The sequence below is a fragment of the Chenopodium album genome, chromosome 27 (assembly GCF_948465745.1).
Source record: "Chenopodium album chromosome 27, dcCheAlbu1.1, whole genome shotgun sequence".
Lineage (NCBI taxonomy): Eukaryota > Viridiplantae > Streptophyta > Magnoliopsida > Caryophyllales > Amaranthaceae > Chenopodium > Chenopodium album.
In genome coordinates this window covers 33,171,422-33,190,912 of record NC_137860.1, presented here as the reverse complement: position 1 = coordinate 33,190,912, position 19,491 = coordinate 33,171,422, and the positions used below count along the sequence as shown (strand labels likewise).

General features: G+C 33.4%; 2 protein-coding genes across 2 annotated transcripts; both read left to right on the top strand.

Moving 5' to 3' along the window:
- Nucleotides 1–2,686: 2,686 nt before the first annotated feature.
- Nucleotides 2,687–11,869, top strand: LOC145619354 (alpha-1,3-mannosyl-glycoprotein 2-beta-N-acetylglucosaminyltransferase-like). Its single transcript, XM_081674030.1, has 19 exons — nucleotides 2,687–2,944; nucleotides 3,736–3,786; nucleotides 4,603–4,690; nucleotides 5,994–6,056; nucleotides 6,452–6,486; nucleotides 6,583–6,659; nucleotides 6,790–6,835; nucleotides 6,933–6,995; nucleotides 7,850–7,916; nucleotides 7,998–8,066; nucleotides 8,188–8,257; nucleotides 8,432–8,493; nucleotides 9,061–9,151; nucleotides 9,247–9,340; nucleotides 9,620–9,682; nucleotides 9,814–9,852; nucleotides 10,206–10,376; nucleotides 11,069–11,195; nucleotides 11,393–11,869. Exons 1-18 carry the CDS (start codon nucleotides 2,876–2,878, stop codon nucleotides 11,183–11,185), a joined length of 1,335 nt encoding a protein of 444 aa, XP_081530156.1. The 5' UTR covers nucleotides 2,687–2,875; the 3' UTR covers nucleotides 11,186–11,195; nucleotides 11,393–11,869.
- An 824-nt stretch (nucleotides 11,870–12,693) lies between these two features.
- LOC145620718 (protein NUCLEOLAR COMPLEX ASSOCIATED 4-like) lies at nucleotides 12,694–19,436 on the top strand. Its single transcript, XM_081675430.1, has 15 exons — nucleotides 12,694–13,164; nucleotides 13,513–13,605; nucleotides 13,743–13,816; nucleotides 14,106–14,167; nucleotides 14,276–14,318; nucleotides 14,582–14,679; nucleotides 15,196–15,287; nucleotides 16,173–16,274; nucleotides 16,929–16,987; nucleotides 17,075–17,249; nucleotides 17,341–17,514; nucleotides 17,942–18,101; nucleotides 18,263–18,320; nucleotides 18,420–18,525; nucleotides 19,121–19,436. The coding sequence occupies exons 1-15, from the start codon at nucleotides 12,694–12,696 to the stop codon at nucleotides 19,247–19,249; spliced, it is 1,896 nt and encodes a 631-aa protein (XP_081531556.1). The 3' UTR covers nucleotides 19,250–19,436.
- The last annotated feature ends 55 nt before the right edge of the window (nucleotides 19,437–19,491 follow it).

Below are 19,491 nucleotides of genomic sequence, written 5' to 3'. Positions count from 1 at the left end.
AAATTACTATTTTTTTGTTTTCAATTCTCAAATTTCATTTGTTAATATTATCTTAAATGGCGACTGAAAATATAAATTCTAAATTAATATATAAATCTAATTTTTCATTGGTCGAAATATTACTTTTGCTTATGTGGCATGCAATGCACGAATTTTCATATACATTTTGTATATAAATATTTTTTTTGGTGATATCTTAATTGTTTTCTTGCATTATAAGTTTTAAAAATTTTGTACGAAAATATCATATCATCAGATATATACATAAAACCATTAACATCAAATGATAATTTCAATTTTTTAAATATCAAAATATAATTTTTAGTTTTTTAAATAATATAAATCCTAATATCTAAAGATAAAATTTAGTTTTGTAACAAATAAAAATGATAAAATTTAGTGTTCTTAAATAATTAAAATCCTAATAAATTACTATTCGTCGTTTTTACCTACGTGGCAAAAATTTAAAATTTCATTCGTCACTTTTGTTTAGGTGGCGAGCGATTTTTTTAATTCTAAAATAAAATAGATTTCTAATTTTTAATTGGTCGAAAATATACCTTTTCTTATGTGGCGCTCCCAATGCTCTCCAAAAATGCCTACTTTATTTATATATATTAGATTAGATTATATGTAAGCCCGTGCAATGCACGGTTCTAGTAAATCATTTTATTTAATTCAAGATTTTGTATATTTATGAAGATCATGCATTAGATATTTGGATAGAATTCCTAGTATCATAAGATATTTTTTTTTATGATTTTAACACTAAAATTATATTTCGTTGTTTCATTTATTTTACGTGGCGTTTGAATATAAAATCCCAAACCTTATTCTTTAATTTTGCTAGGGTCACAATTTAAATTTTAATTCAAAAATAAATGACAATTTTTTTATTGGTTAAAATTAGTCCTTTGGACATGCGGTTTTTTTTTTTCATAATATTAGTCCCATTTAGAATATTTTAACTATTAAAAATTAAATTAGGGAGAATATTCTAAAGTTCTCCTATATATAAGGACAACCATAGTCATATGAGATTAAGTTTATTCGTCTCGATGAGTTTATTATTAATATCTAATTTTTATAATATTTTCTAGGGAAAGATTAAAGATATTTGCGATCAAAGATTTCCATCATATATGTAAAAAAAAAAAGATAATTATTAGTTTTATAAATAAGTTAATTTCTAATTATTCACTATTCGTTGTTTTTACCTATGTGGCAAAATTCGTAAATCTCATTCGTAACTTTTGCTTTGGTGGCGAGTGAATTTTTTTATATCTAAAATAAATTATTAATCTAATTTTTCATTGGTCAAAATAATACCTTTTCTTATGTGGCGCTCCGAATACTCTCCAAAAATTCCTACTTTATTTATATATATTAGATTAGATTACTAGTTTTTTTTCCCCATGCAATGCCCGGGTTGTTTATTGAAATTTAAGATAAAATTTTAATCTATATATCAAATTTTTAAATATATCATTGATAGATTTGATACAAAATTGGTAGGCAAGTAATAACTAATAATAATGTTGGTGAAAACGTTCGATTTAATACATAAAAAAAATACACAAAAAAATAAATTAAATATAAAATAAATGTTCAAATCCCATTGGGTTAACCCGAACCCAAAACTTTGGATAAGGGTTAAACATTTCTTGACTCGTAACCTGAAGTGATCCAATGTGAAATGACTCATTACCCGACCCTAATTGACAGGTTTACATAGTAATAAAATTCTATTAGATTGTGAAATATATTATTTTAACCAATTAGTATATATTATAAATGTATATTTTACGCGTTGAACTACTTTATTCGCTCCAAAAAAAATTATGATATAAAAAATAAATTTATATGATAATTTTGAAAATAATTATCTAATAATTTTTTGAATAAAAATATAATTCAATTTGTACATCTGAAATATTGGTATTTTATCGAAAATAAAACTCTAAACTAACAATTTTATCCAAAAATTTTATCCAAATAGAATTCTAAACTAACTTTTTTATTCTATTTAAATCTATCCAACGTGGCGCAACATTTGGCGAAAAGTTAATTCCGAGAACATGCAATAAAAGATATCAAACAGGAGGAAGATAACCTGTTGTTTCTTTTTCTAATTATCGAATACGAAACATTAATTTATTTCACGGTCTGATAGGGTTTATAGTTTATTTGATTGTTAGTATATTCAATTTAGGGTCCTTCGAAACTCCATTATTCAACTGTTGATTATAATTAGTTAAGTTACGGAAAAGAAAATTACCATCTTAATTTGATAATTGAATCATATTTGGCCTTATGTGACATTGTGACCTATACCAATATAAAATTATACACGCACACAACTATCGAATGCTATAATTAATGTGGGATCCTCAACCATGATCACATGACATGTTTAGTACTCAGGTGATAAAACACAAGATGAATAATTGTTTCTATAGGTATAAGGACTTGTTTGGTTGACAAACAAATTTATGAGAAATTTTATTTTCTAGCAAATGAATATATGCATATTTGTTTGGTTGCCATTTATGTAGCAATTGGAACTTTCTAAGTGGAATTTTCCATGGAAAGTAGAAATTCCTGCATCCAACACGAGTATGTCCTGAAAACATTAAAAAAAAAAAAAAAAAAAAGTATGTCCTGATAACAAATTATTTAAAGAAGAAGAAAAAAAAAAAAACTAGTTTGGCGAACCCAACCACAAAAGTGTTGAAGTCTTCCTACTTAAAAATTCAAGTCTACCAAGCTCCCCAGCAGTAGATCACAGTATTCATCTTCCTCCAAAGCATGATGAAGAAGCTTTGATCATTTCATCATAACTCCCATCTACAATCTTCCTTAACAATTCTTTAAAATGCCCAGATTTTCTTGTGATTTCAGATGGCTTCTTCTTGTTGCTGCTGTCGCATTTATCTACATCCAGGTAAATATAAGCAATTTCAGTATTATTTGATTATTAATTTCCTTTAATCTTCACTTCTTGAAAACCCTAATTTCATCTTTTAAGTAATTGATTTATTACATTTTCATCGATTTTAGTGTTCGGTAGTCGTTTGATTAGTGATATTCTGTTTCTTATGAAATTTTATTTTGTGGGATCCCTTTAATTTGCCTATTGTGTTGAGTAGTTAGGATGAATTTAGTTTGACTGTATGTACTGATATGGGATGGAAATGATTAAGGAGAATTAGTGTAGTATGGTGGAGTTTGTTGCTTCAAGTTAAGAAGTTGAGTTTCAGGGATTTTATGGTCAGAATTAATTGGTTTGGGTTTCGAAATTTGGAGAAATTGCATATTATAATTTGAAAATGGTGATAATTATGGCCCTATGATTAAAATGTAGTTGGATAAATGCAGGTGTAAGTTGATGTACACCGTTATAGCCGGCAATAATAAGGGATTAAGGTTTAATTTATAGGCAACTATTGTAAAATTAGTAACACTTTAAATGTGTATTGGGTTTGCTGCTTTTGTGATGATGATCCCATATTAGAGATACTTAGTCATTGTCGTCAAGGGCTTCAAGTTCTGATGTGAAAGTAGGTTTATGTTTGAGTTTGCTTGGTGATTTATGTTTTTTCTGTATTCTATATATAAAACTTTGTAAGAGCTTATTGTCACATACTAAATGTTATTGCTGTTGAGAAACTATTTCTTATAATAATTGTGGAGTGTTAATGTATTGCTTCTTTGGTGTTATTTCTTTTATATTAGATGCGGCTGTTTGCTACGCAATCGAAGTATGCTGATCGCCTGGCTGCTGCGGTATGTGGACATTGTTTAAATTTCATGATGCTCTTGTGTTAGTGATGGAATGCTTATGATTTATATTTTTTTAATTTTGTATTATCTTGACATGTTGACTTCGTGATACTTGTTATACCAAATCATTTTAATTTTTTAAAAGTGTTTCTTCAGTTTGTTCTCTCTCTACTTCCTCTTTTATCTGGCAGAAACTTGGAAATTTAGCTACTGTTTGACCAATCAATTTCCTCAAATTTTAAAGGCAATGCTCAGAAATTGATTATATGTTGTGTCGGTAATAGTGATGAAAGGCTTTGTTTTTATTCTAGAGGCATAAGGAAAATTTAGTGGTATTACCATTGCTAAATTGTTGGCATTGAGGCTAGAAATATAAAGGCTTCCATTAAGAATAGGGCTTGGGAATTCTGGTTTATTTGTCGATCACATCCATCTCTGAAATAGCATAGCTGATATCTTAGGGTATTGATTAAAAATAGGTTACAAGTCTTAAAACTTAATATAAATTATGGCAGTTAGAGCAATTGACATAGAGACCTTTTAGAAGCTAGAATATTCAAGTAATCCACTTTCAGAAGTTCTCAATTTTAAATTGTCTATACTTGTACATTTGAGCATGTATGGAAATGTATTATGTCACTGCATGGTGACTCTTTAGTTTTTTCAGTATGCCGGTGTTGAAACCTTGTTTATTCTCTGTACATTAATGTTCTTCTTGATATATAGTTTAAATGTAGAATGAACCTACTAGGAAATATACATTTGGATCACATCAGTGTTATTTGCACGTTTTTACCCTATTTTCTCCTCCTTTGTCAGGTGGAGGCCGAAAATTATTGTACAAGACAGACACGGTTATATATTGATCAAATAAGCATGCAACAAGGACAGATTGTGGCATTAAAAGGTGTGTTATTTTAATAGTGTAGTCTTCTTTAAGTTTCAGTCTCCTCCTTTTGACTGCATATTGGCTATGGTATCCATTTTCCTCACCATTCTTAAGTGCTACTAGCCAGGAGTCAATTGATTTTTTTGTTCAATGCCATCCTTTTTGTCATAAATTTAGATTCTTGTAGGGGAGTAAAAAAGTAAGACTAATTCTGTTTCAATTTTTAATAGCAGTGATATCAAACTGGATAACAATTTAATTGGTGCTAAGCATATAGAACAGTATGTTTGGAAATCCAAGGACTCTGCATTGGCAGAGTAAAAACTGTAAAGAAAGAGTTAGATACCGAATTGTTTTCGTAAATTCCATATCCCTTGTAACACTGTCATCATTGCGGAACTTTTGATCTGTCATCCTTGCCCATTTTCTTCAATGTATGTTAGAGCTGCATGACAGTGCTTAGTTTCCTCCAAGTCCAGAGGTTGTTTAACTATATGGGCAATAAAAGGTCATATTTTGGAATAGGGGAAGGTAAACATGTTGAGAGTAGGGCAGTAGGCTATTGGCCCCCATTGCGTAGGTTCTCCATAATCTTACTGGTTTAAGTTTTATGTTGTAGAAGGGACTGATTCCCATATTATGCCCATGAGCTGTCCATTTGAACTTGATATTTAGTTATATATGTTTTTTGATCTGTGCTCGTGTGTGTGTGTGTGTGTGTGTTTGCGGCTATTAAGGACGAGGGAGAGTCAGCTGTGATGGTTAGGGCATGTGAAATGGTACCTGGAGGATGGATTGATTAGGAATTTAAAGGGTTGGTAGTCTTGGGGCAATGTGGATTACAAAGAAGTCAAGGGTGTCGTAAGTGTACTTGGATAACAGGATTTAAAAAGGATGTGAAGATATTGGGCTTGCAAGAGGATGTGTGCAAAATAGAAGCAAATGCAGGATGGGTAAATGGATATATATTCTTGGTTCATTCTTCGAAAAAAATTTTGATTTTGTTTGGTGTTGTTTATGCTTTTTTATTTTATTAAAGCTATTTGTTCTGCAAGGTTACTTGTAATGAAAAACTTATCCGATGTACATATTTCATTTTGGATTTACCTACATGGAAGAGTCGATATTGAAGGGATATACTTAGAGCAGCATATACTCTATCATAGCCTTCATTGGGACTCTTGAGAAGCATAAGATGTGAATTTGTGAATCAATTACTTGTGCGACGATATGAACAATTACTTTCTTTGTTGGTTGCTTCTAATTGCCAAAGCTACTTTTTCTGTTTATTTTTATTAATTTATTTTTAATGTAATATCAGATGAGAAAAGGCGCAGAGATGAAGAAACAGCCCAACTGAGAGCTCTTGTCCGAGATCTTGAGAGTATGTACTTATTACTGATATTGCCATTTCCTGCTATCATGTACTCCGTAGTTATTTCCTTTTCTGCATTGGGAATTTTTTGCCTGCTTAATCTGATTTTTTTAGTGCATATGTAATGAATAGTGTCTAGGTTCTAGCAATTGGTTTTAGCTCTTGTGTTATGTTGCAAATAAGCTTGATGGTGTTTGAGTCCTTAAGATTAAAGTTTATATTGCTCCCTCCTCCTATTTCGTTCTTGATCCGGACCCAGTTCTATTTTCATATCTAACTTTTGAAGCATGGATTATTAGAACTAAAGGATAGAATTTGATACCCTTATTTTTATCAATATGTTTTCTGGATGATTTATAATTTCTGATGCCTCATGTCCGAGAAAATGTCTAATGACTTTGCAGGAAAAGGTCTTCAACGATTGAATGGGAAACTAGAGGTTAAAATCAAATGGAGCAATCACTTATATTCCATTTTCGGATGTATTCATTGAGTACTTGATCAAGTTTCTCTTCTTGTCTGCTGAATCCATTAGGTGCCAGTGGCAGCAGTTGTGGTGATGGCTTGCAATCGCGCTGATTACTTGGAAAGAACTGTCAAATCTATTTTGAAGTATGTCTATTGTAAAATTTAGGTCTTATGATCAAGTTTCCCTTTTGAAATCAGCTGTCTTGAATCTGATATCCCGTTTTTGAATATGATTAAGAGTTTATATATGCTGACTAGAGCACTATCTTTTCAGATATCATGGTTCTGTTGCATCAAAGTACCCACTTTTTATATCCCAGGTAAACATTCGGGTTATCTGTTGGGGCGCTGATTTTTGTAGTATATTATATTTTGATTTTAAGAAAACATAAAATGTAATATTGGTATTGCTATCAGGATGGACCAGACTCAAAAGTCAAAAGTAAGGCATTGACTTTCAATCAAATAACGTATATGCAGGTATTGTATTCTTGTTATGGATGCATCTCCTTAATTGTGAATTTATTGATCATTAGTACTTATTGGTTTTGATTGTCAGTTAGATGTTTTATATGGAGCTTCTCACCTGCTCCTTGTGAGTTAGATTTATTTTTATCATCTTCCATTCTTTCCTATACATATTTAAGACATGTATACAACCACGTATTTGGAAGGACTAGTTTATCCTCACTCTCAACTTCCTCCCTTTCGAAGTAGCTGCAATATTTTGATTTTGAAGTTTGCCATGCGTAACTTTGATCATTAAATTCTATAATTAACTACTATAAAAAAAAAAATATAAAATGATAATTTATTGAAAATGTGCATCGTGACAAACCAATAACCTTGTACATGATTTATGTTTTCATATATTAGTAGAAAAATATGGTCTAAGTAAGACAAATGAATTGTGTCTAAAGTCAAAATGGTGCAACTATTTTGAAAGAGGTGATAATTTTTTGTGCTTTCCCATGATTCCAGTACCCAAAAATATTTCTCACTTATCAAAGGATCAGGGAATTGTCCAAAGGTTTTCTGTTAAAGGTTTTTGATTTGAACCTTTCTTTATTAGTGACCAATTGGCTGTGTGAAAGTGGATTCATCTTTTTCTGGAATGGCTGCATTCATTTGGTTTAAAATTGCGAAGATTGTTAGATTTGATTATATAAATGACAAACTGAGATTAGCTTCTCCCTCACTTCTGGGGTACTGTATAGCTTACTCTTTTAATAAGTGCATGTGTTTTTCCATGAATAAAGAAAGTGGATTTTAATCCTAAAGTTAAACTTCATCAATGCTTTTATTTATTTATTTATTATTTTTATTCATTGCAGCATTTGGATTATGAAGCCATTCGTACAGAGAGACCTGGAGAATTGATTGCATACTATAAAATTGCACGTAAGGACCGGTTGATATACTCTTATTTTTTCAATCTTTTATAAACCTATCTCATCATCTTGAATGAGTTGCTTCTTCTAGGTCATTACAAGTGGGCACTGGACAAGTTGTTCTACAAGCACAATTTCAGCAAAGTGATCATTCTTGAAGGTACATAATACATTATCTTGCTGTCACATGATTGCATCCATATTCCTGTGTCTTCTCATTAGTATATCTTATTAGAGAATTGGCCTTTTGTGCTTAAGTTCACCTTTATGGTCAAATGCAGATGACATGGAGATTGCCCCTGATTTTTTTGAGTATTTTGAGGCTGCAGCAGGTTTACTTGACAGAGATAGGTATGTCTCTCATGTTCATCGTATTTAATGTTTATAATTTGCAAAAAGCTAACTTCTGTATTGAAGGATTAGTCTGAAAATTGAAGTTTAGTTACTTAAGATCCTTTTTCTGCAGACCTTAAATTGCTGAAGTTATGTATTGTGCTTCTTGTTTGTGAAACTGTTCAATCATAGGTCAATCATGGCTGTTTCCTCCTGGAATGATAATGGACAAAAGCAGTTTGTGCATGACCCTTGTAAGTTTTTTATTCCTTATTCCTGAAATGACGTATTCATTAAACTTATTTTGCTTTGTCAAACCTGCTGGAATCTGGATGTGCTTATAGCCTTATACCTAAAGCAGACCGATTCTGCAATACCTTTGGATCCATACCTTTTCATTAATCTGTAAAACTTATGTGTCTTTTCTCTAAGCCTATAAATTGACCTATTTAATTGAAGCAAAAGGTCTAGGAAAGTCAGAATTTATGCAGCTTTACTCATATCAAGGCTTATCAGGTCAAAGGTCTTTCCTTTATTTGGTTATAAGATAAATGAAAGCACATTTCACATCATACCTAATCCGCATTATTATTTCATGCAATGCTTATTCCTGTTTGAATGTGAGTTAAGTAACTCATCTCAAGGTTTTTGTTCGTTGTATACATGGTAATCTAACCATCCATTATGATACGTTGTTTGTTAATTTTTTGTCACTTAACTCTTGTTGTAATTATTGTTGTTGCATGTTTGATTTATTTTATTTATTGTCCCTCATCTATGCATAGACCTGTATAATCAATCTTATCTGGGATGTTATGCAGATGTACTTTATCGATCTGATTTCTTTCCTGGGCTTGGATGGATGTTATCGAAAGATACATGGGATGAATTATCCCCAAAGTGGCCCAAGGCATATCCTTCACAATTTTATTTTTTATTTTTTCATCTTGTTTATGTTCTGGTGCTGATTGATCCATGTATAAGTTTTTCCTTGACAAAAACTCTACTTACTGGGATGATTGGTTGAGACTGAAAGAGAATCACAAGGGTCGACAATTTATAAGGCCAGAAGTTTGCAGAACGTATAATTTTGGCGAGCATGTATGATCTAGCCCTACCATTTTTATGCTTTAAACTTGATATGCATTTGAAAATTTAACTTTCAGCAAAGCTAAACTTTCATGATACACATTATTGTAGCATCTATAAATACGTTCAGAAACTAGGTATTTTGAAGTTACATATGCGGTCATGTTATTCATCCGTTGGCTCTCCTGCATAGATTATATTTGTCAGTTAGAAAGTTTGCTGTTTTATGCTTTGATTCTCTGAATGGATTCCACACTGCTTATCAAAAAGCTTTTAATGATTTCTGTGCAGGGGTCCAGTCTAGGGCAATTTTTCAGTCAATACCTTGAGCCAATTAAGCTCAATGATGTGGATGTGAGTAACAGTTGTCCTCAGTGTTACAATGATTTGTTACCCCCCCCCCCCCCCCCCACCCTTCTAAAATTTATGAACTTTCTTTATCTTTCAATTGTCCTTCTTATCCCTGTGGTCTTTACTTCTGCTAGGTTAAGTGGAAGTCAATGGATTTAAGCTACCTGATGGAGGTTAGTAACATTGGAACCTTTCTACAAGCATACATGTCAAATTGTGAAGGCATTATTGTTATTTAAATTTACAGTATATTTAGTTGTCCATATTATATGTCTGATAACTTATTGGTGCTGTATATAGACATAATTGGTGCTGTATATAGACATATAGTTCATTAATCTCATAGTTTCGTAACAATCTTAACAAATTAACCGCTCACAGTATCTGTTGACTTGTGTGATTCTAGAGTCAAATTGAATACTGAATATCGTGCATTTGAGTTCTTGGCTCAGAGTAGATTTTGCAACTTTTGATTAAGCCTGCTGTTGGTTCAGTTATCGTAATAATGTCATTTATTGATGTTCAGGACAACTATATAGAATACTTTGCCAGCCTTGTGAAAAAGGCTAAACCAATATACGGTGCGGATGCTGTAGTGAAGGCCAATGGTGTAGATGGTGATGTACGCATTAAGTACGAGGATCAGCCAGAGTTTGAAAGCATTGCCAGACAGTTTGGTATTTTTGAAGAATGGAAGGTATATTTTACATCCATAGATTGTTATGACCCCTTGTCTAATCTCTTCAAGCTTTTAATTGGCTTAATATTGAAATTCAATTCTGGGTCATGCCTTGGTCTCGTATTCACATTAAAGATGACTCTTTATCACATGAACGATTATATGTTAAAATTCTTGTTCTTTATCTCTCTATTTTATATAAAAAAATTGTTTGCTAATTCATTTGATTTTTGGTTTAAATAATGGGCTAAGGGCTCATTAAATTGCATGTCCCTTAATATTCTTGGATATAATCAATAAAATAAAATAAATAAAAGAAAAACCACAGCTAGAGCAAGGTTGTAGACATAATTCAGGCCCCAGTGGAAGTTTGTGATATTGTTCATACTCTTGTTTGCTTCAAGTTGCTACTGTAGTCCCCAGGTTATTTGGTGGAAAAATACAGTTTGCTCCCATTTCACTTTATTGAGTGTTATTTGCTTCAATGCCCTTTTGGTTTGCACCAAAACCCTGACATTGTACACTTACGGAGTAGTAGCTTTGCATTTTTGACCTATAATCAGTAGTAGCTTTGCATTTTGGACTTAGAATCAGTAGTAGCTTTACATTTTGGACCTAGAATCAGTAGTAGCTTTACATTTTGGACCTAGGATCAGTAGCATCGTAAAATTAGGATGCTTTTACATGGCCTAATCTTATTGTTGGATCAGGATGGTGTCCCCAGGGCAGCATACAAGGGAGTAGTAGTTTTCAGATATCAGAGTTCAAAGCGTGTCTTCCTTGTTGGTCCAGATTCCCTAAAGCAACTTGGAATAGAGACATCCTGAATTTGTACAGGTTAGAACCTTTAAAGCAATTTATGATTCTTCAGCTCCTCTTCTCTCCTCTGCTTCCTCCTATTTTGTAGATCTCAAAGGAACTTGAATGGATTTTGCTGGCAGCAAAATTTGGAAATGCCTGAAAGATGGGGCCTTTTGGGTGTTTTGGTACATCTTTCAAATGTGTGTGAAATTATTTTTTCTGTGATGGCATAGGTGAATCTCCTGTCACACTAATCAAACGAAGGGTTGGCAAAATTCCACTTATAGAACATGATTGAAGGGTCTGTGAATGTCTACAGTGCTGTTTCAAGGTCTGCCAATGCTCAAGCTTCATTGTTTTGACTCTGTGCTACTGTTCAACAGACGCAACCTAAGTTAGACCCATGTAAGCAACTCCTAAGATTTGTAGGTGTCTCGGATAGTTGTATATTGGGCTGTAATCATCATAGTTGGAGCCCTGGAGATAGTGACATAGTGTAGGTCTCAATTTGTAGAGCCTTCTTGTAATGCTGCTACCCTAAATTTTGGACTTGCTTAATATCATAGTATCATACCATGAGAGCCAATTATTGATGTGACAAGGATATTAGTATAGTTTCATTCTCAACTGAAAATATGGTATACCTTTGTTCCTAGTATTCTAAAAATATGTACACAATTGAGATACAGAGTAAATGAACTAGGAACTACTTCGTATTTATTACGTTGATAATCTGATATTATTATTACGTCGATAATCTGATATTCATATTTAACATAGTAATAGTTATAGTTCAACTTTACATTTTTCTATGAGTAACCAGTTTGTATAGTTGCTCTTTGGTTGTACCAAAAAAAAAAAATAAAGTGTAAAGAAGAGAAAATACAACTACAAGTTAATAAACAACCATTTTTATTTATTTAGTGATGATAGTGTAAATGAGTTACTCGTAATATGTTTTTTATTGTTCATGAGTAAAAGTGTAAAACCGCTACTTCATTTTAGGCTTTTAGCGAATAATATTCACTGATAATACAATTTTACCCCTTATGTAGGGTTGACAATCGATAACCCGACCCGAACACGAACAACCTGAATTCGACCCGATTTGACACAAATTTCGTATTTCATAATAATACTACGTATTAAGTTTTGCACTATTTTTTTTTTTTTTTGGTGTTTAGAGAGCGACAAGGGCGGGGGTGAGAATCGATCCCAGGATCTCCTGGAACCGGGAGGGAGCTCTTACCACTTGAGCTATCCCTCACTCTCAGTTTTGCACTATTTTTGATAGTTTCTAAGCATAGCTCGAAATCGACCCAAAATATGACCCGAACCCAACCTGCTGACCCAAATTGCCACCCTACGTCCCTACCCTTATGTTACCGTCAGGGATATACTGTGTTGCTTCCTTGATTGTTCAAATAAATAAAAATAAAAATAAAACCTAAGCTAGACGCCTAAACCCCAACACTCTCTGTCTCCTCAAAACCTTAAACCCTCCCTCTTCTCTCCTGCAACATCCCACTAAACAATGGCGCCCAAAAAACCCAAAACCACCGCCGCCGCCACCACCACAACCACCACCGGAATCCAGAAGAAGCGCGACAAACGCAGCCTATCAAACCCTAAAACCAAAAAACCCAAAATCACCGGCGACGAAAGCAGTGAATTAGTGCACATTGAAGAACTAGGTCAACAACTCCTCTCTTCCAAAGCTCACTCCAACAACCTCCATCATCTTCTCGCTTACATCTCCCCTTCTTCTCCTCCTTCTCTCGTCTTCGAATCTCTTCTCTTTCTTCGATCCTTCTTCCACCCTCACATCCCCGATCTTCCTGCTTCCTCCAATGCCGCCGCCGCCGCTAACTCCGACCCCGATGTCATTTACCGCACTTGGCTTCGCTCTAAATTCGACCTCCTCGTCAACTCCTTGCTTCATATCTCCGTTTCTCCTCTTTCTCATCAACTTGTTCCTATTCACTCGGCTTTCATTCCAATTGCTGTGAGTAATTTCAATTATTTTTTATGATTATCCTCAAATTTAATTCTATGATTGTAACTCTAATTGTTCTAATTTTTGTGTTTCATTATGATTTGTGTTAAGTTGCTGCATTATCAATTTAAAGCTTAATTTTTCTTACAAATTTTGAATTTTACATAAAATTGCGTAAGATTTTTGATTTAATTTGATGAATATCCCGAAATTTTGATATTGATAAGAATTTACTTAAAATTTTCCCTTTGTCTGCACTTTCTATGTTTTAAAGCTTGTTTTTTCTACTTCATAATTGAGTTTTACTTATTCTGTAATGTCAACCAAGATTATTGATTATGCTGTTTTTATTTTTAGGACACCGTATTGGATACATTAATGGAGTTTGTGCAGCTTGGAAATGGCGGAAAGTTTTATTCTGCTTTATACCATAAGCTTATTCAGGCAATTGTGAGTTAGTTACCTGTGTCGCGGAATTTTGGTTTTTCATCTTGCTGCTTGTTTAAATACGTAGTAATTTTGGAGCTTACTGTTAATTTTTAGGAATTGCTTTTAATGATGTAATCTGCGTTCTCTCTAATTGGCAGATTTTTTCGTCGTTGGAAGCTGAATTCTTACTCGAAACCTTAGCTTCAAAATATTTCAAGTACGTCGATGTACGGTATGGGCTCTTTTTTGAATCACTTGCCTCTCTATTTGCGTAATGTGTTGTAAATGTAAGCAGAGATTGTCGATTGTGTTTTCGGAAGACGTCATTTAATTCTATGCATTGGACTCTGGATACATTCAGTTTCAGAGTTTGCAGAGAATACTAAGAAAAGTATAGATTATGCATTCCATTTAGACGGTGTTTCTTCCTTATCAGCTGGCATCATGACTTTATAGGATGCAATTTGAATTTATATGATAGTTTTCATTCTGTTATTTATGTTTTGAACAATTTGGTGCAGCTACTTCACCTTTATTACAGTTGAAAAACTCTGTAAAACATTGGAGTCAAACAATAGTTCAGGTACCTGATTTTCTTCCTCTAAGTATGCTCTTCTTAAACGGTGCTTTTACCATCTATGCTCTGTAGATTTCAATATAGTTTTCAACCACTTTACCTAATTTATTCTAGGTGGCAAAGCTGGGATTAAAGACAAAGATGATTCAAAGGCAAGGTTAGTAACTTTAAGCACATAGTGCAATTGCACCTTAAATTCTTAAAATACGTAGTATATATGTACTTTGTTTATTCTCTGTATACTTTACTCCATTTGCTTTAGCCATTAATTGTCAGTAGCTTTAGCTATTTTGACTAGTTTAAGACTTCAAGCTTGCTCTGTGAGCCTGTGCCAACATAGTGTTTTATTTATAAATTGAAGTATGGTTGCTCTCTTATTTTATTTATCTGTTTATTTATTATACTGTTTTTCTGCAACAGTCTAGAGTGCTCAATAAAGAAGATCCACTTCATCTTATCTCACATTCCTCCTTTGGGCAACGTGGTTGAAAATGATGCTATTGAGATGTGGAGTGAAGGTGAATACCCCATCTTGTTTGCTTTGATGTGTTGGCTTATGTTCCCCATCAAGTTTCTTGGTTATTTTTCCCCTTGTGGATTTCCTATCTCCAGTTCTCTTTGCCATTAATCATATTCTGTCGTTTGCATATGTCTGGGAAACCAGATGGAGAGTTCTGGGGGAGGAGGATATATCAATGCTTTTGCTATCCAAATACTAGCCAAGCCTGGTTTACTAGTTATCTTTGTTTTGTTGACTCTCTTTCTTTGTCAGGGGCAACTTGGGCAAGTCTCCTTGTTTTTTCCATTTTTCTATCTGATCTATTTGTTTTAAGTCTCTCAGTGCAACGTTACTAGTAACCTAAATTTGTTTCATTTAATTTCTAAAAATAGAGCAAGTATTAAAATTGCCTAACTATATGGATACTATGTGAACCTCCTGTAAGCCTTACTTGCAAACTCTATATACCATTAGTAGCCTGTGGTAAACTTGCAATTTCTGTTGGTGACCTTTTTTTTGGGTTTCAACTGATTAGGTTTCTTATCTAAAGAAGGCAATCAGCAGGAGGGTGATAAGCGTGCAGAAGGGAAAAGTAAACAGAAAAAAGGAGAGAAAATTACTAAAAATGTCAGTGTTTTTTCTTCGACCTGAAATTATGCCTCCCACAAAGTAACTTGCCTTTGATGCGTCGTCTTCTTGCTATGTTTTTTCCTTTTTGTTATTGTTCTGAGTGTTTCGTTTTCATGCTAGCCAAAATAAACAGTGTACAAGTCCTTATATGGAATTGGAGGATTAGAACCTGCACTATGTAGGGTGGACAGCTTTGCAAGGGCTGTTAATTATCGACCTTCTCAATATAATTGTGTCTTATCCAGCTTTTTCTCCTCTTGGATTTCTAATATGGGAAAAGTGGCTAGTATTGAATAACCCACTATAGTATTCAATACTAATAACTCACTATCTTAGCCTGGGTAGATATTATATAAAATCAACTGCCTTTTCCTAATGTCTGATAATTTGTGCACCATTTGATAAGTAACTCCACCGCTTTCTCTTTCTCTTATTATATTTTCTTCAATTTGATAGCATGACATGTTGATATGATGATTATCCGATAATCTTGTCATGGTAGCCTCCCCTCTTTTTTCCAAATTCCAGTCTTTCATTCTGTTACATGTTGGGTTTTCCTTTCATGCTTGTATTTTCACAGCATCTGTACAATAATTTATTTTGCACCCAATTGCTGAATACCTCCTGCATTTTGAAATCTTTAACTGTTATTTTACCATAACTAGGGCTGAAGGCGTAGAACCCAAAGTCTGTACACTATATGCATGTTGCATGCTATTTTCTGTGCACAAATAATCATGTGCTAGTTGTATGTAAAATTCATTTACAATTTGTTTTTCTATTTTGCTGCATAGATCTTGTGTTTCTTGTTTGTTATTGAATTTTGGAATCCTTAATTATATTTTTTGACTTTGTATTTCCATCATACACTTTGATGTCCAGGATGTTCCCTTGGGCAGTATCTCTAAAAAGATGAAACTAAAGTTTACAAAGTCATGGATGTCATTTCTTAGGTTACCACTTCCTCTTGATGTCTACAAGGAGGTAAGTCCATCTGCATTGTCAGCCATTTATTTTGTAGCGCGGATAAGTTTTTCTTTAGCTATATGACTGTATGGTAAAGAAAGTTGCTAAAAGTTGACTTTTTCTGAAAGTCATTTAGGTGATTAGACTCATTTGAGCCTGAAATTATTAGATTTATGCTTAGGATTGATAAAAATACATTGGGTGGGTTTCCTTTTCATTTTCACATTCAATACTTAAAAGGCTGATGGAGATGACTACTAGCTGAATAAATCAACACTTCAAGCTGTTTCGACTGTGGCCAGGCTGCTTTGGGTCAGGACTGGTTGAGTCCCAGTGTACTGTAAAAGTGTGATGGACCCTTTAGCTTGCTTGCTTGAACATCTTAATCTCATAATGAGGTCGGCTACATGAACCAATACGAGGACTTCCCAGGAGGTCACCCATCCTAGTACTACTCTGAATAATTGTGGCTCATGTCAAGCGATGTGATGGGCCCTTTTCTGTTCATTTTTTTCAGTTTGTTAGCTGGTCTGATTCAAACTTCCCACTGACTCTGTTGAACTGAATTGGCGTTATCCTAATTTGAACTTTGTATTTTAATCTGATATAATTTTATAGGGAACCAAGCTTTCTTGATATTAGCAATAATTCTCAACTTTCCATGATATTCAGGTTCTTGTTAATCTGCATCTGGAAGTCATTCCTTATTTGTCCAATCCTATCATGTTATGGTGAGTACATATGCATCTCTCCTTTCTTTGCCCATATACTCAATATTTTGTACTTACAAACTTAGTTTCATACATGGGATTTTGCAGCGACTTTTTGACAAGGTCCTATGACATCGGTGGAGTTGTTAGTGTCATGGCTCTAAGTGGTCTTTTCATTCTTATGACTAAGTATGGCTTGGAGTATCCAAACTTTTATGAGAAGCTTTATGCTCTTCTGATACCTTCTATATTTATGGCAAAACACCGTGCGAAATTCTTTGAGGTGAGATGGGGTACTCTGAACTTAATTTTGTAGTCGGGCCCTAGGATACAAAATTTCATTTGACTTATGTTTAATGGCTTTTTATCTGTAGCTGCTCGATTCCTGCTTAAAATCACCACTTCTTCCTGCATATCTGGCAGCTGCTTTCACAAAGAAGTTGAGCAGACTCTCTCTTTCAGTCCCTCCTTCTGGGTCACTGGTTATTATTGCGCTGGTCCACAATCTTCTGCGGAGACATCCATCAATCAACTGTTTGGTTCATCGGGTATAGTATCTTTGCCGCAAACGTGTAACTTGTGTATATATTTGTTTAGGCTTATATACAGCTAGTTTATCATTGGCAACATTAGTCTCCATGTGTTTTTCCTTCCTGGTTGTATGTGTAATTTTTTTCTGTTATTTTCTGCTGTTGAAATCTCTTTTGATTCTCCGGAATTTTTGAATACTTGTATGCGATTAAATTATTTAGATTAAAGCCTGGGCTAGTTTTTTTTTTTTTTTTTTTTTTTTTTTTTTTTTTTTTTTTTTTTTGCATTATACTTTGATTAAGTTTTCGGTTTTGTTTTTTAAATTTAAGTGTAGAAAATGATCAACTGGTCCTTGATTGGAGCGTAATATACAATTCTATTGATTTTTTCATTGGGTGGGTTTTTTGGATCCTCCTTTATATCCGTTGTAATTTCTGCTTATAGGAAGTGGTTGATGAAACAAATAAGGATGACAAAATATCTGAGCAAGAGCGTGTCAATTCTGATGGAAATGCTAGTATTGCCTCTGATGTGGCCAGAGAAAAACAAGGTGTTGATCCGTTCAATAATGAAGAAAGTGATCCTCTAAGGTCAAAGGCCATGAGTAAGCATCTTCAATCCATGTATTGTGTTTGAGAGTCTTGAGATGCAGTCTGTCATTTTGATTAGTGTTTCTTATTTCTTGAGTGTTCGCCTATAATACTTGGCTTTGGTGATTATCTATGCACATAATTATGCATGCAATAATAAAGGTACTTGTAACAGGGAGCTCTCTTTGGGAGATTGATACACTGCGCCACCATTATTGTCCACCTGTTTCAAGGTACACGCTGCTATGACCTTGTTTATAATTTAATAGATGCATTTTCATCTTATCTTGATGTGCCTATTATAACTTATTTAATTCTCTGCTTTTGTGTAGATTTGTTTTGTCACTTGAGAATGATTTGACTGTGAGAGCGAAAACTGCAGAAGTAATGATTGGTGACTTCAGTTCTGCTTCATATGCTACAATATTCAGGGAGGAGGTAATCTGCTGATACAATAAGATTAAATTGATATAGTTAAAGTAAGACCTTGTATGCTTCTGAGTTTATTATCATCTGCTGGATTAATTCTGCCAAATAATGAGTCAAGACTAGTGTTGTTTTAGAGGAGGATTATTTGAAAAAAAAATTATATAAAATTATGTGTTCTTTTTCATTACACGATTGTGTAGTTGTACATTTTCAATGCAAATGGTTTGACTGCTGATCCTATTTTAGAATCACTAATTTGGTCCACTAACTAAAGCACCCTTATTCTATGTGTTGAGTGAGGGTACTGGATGAGTTTGTGTCTTTGTGATACTTTTTAAATTGGTGATATTGTCTGTTCCTTTTTGTTAAATTGTCTGTTCATTTTTGTTTTTTGTTTAAAGCTTTCTTGAAGAGATTATCAGGATTTGTTTCTTCTTACATGTTGGACACTTTATTCTAAACTGTAAATTTAGTGGAAGAATTATGCCCAGCCAAAAATAAAAGAGATGTTTTCCTTGTTATTAGTGATTGATTAATGAATAAATTTCGTCACAATTCCATGGTTTCCTGACACTTTCCAAATTGGTGATATTCTTGATTGCAGATGCGAAGAAGGGTAAAGCAAGTTCCTTGTGCAGTTCCTACAACACCACCAACCTCTTTGTTTAAAGAATCCGAATTTCCTGGCTGGTCCTTCAAATATGATGGAAGCAATGAGGAGGTGAAGACTTAGTAGAATCTAACACAGTTTTAGGAAATGTATTTTTGTTTTCAATATTACGAGTATGTTGAGACCATAAACATTCAATTTTGATGCAAGTTATGTAATTTATTTGCTTCCAAATTCGTGTGCTAAATTAGTAAATTCCAATATAGGCTTTTTCCTATCATTTGTTTTCTTTGGCCGAAGAAAAATTGTTTTGCCCTGATGTATCAGTTTTTTTTTTTTTTTTTTTTGTGACTAGTTTTAGTTCT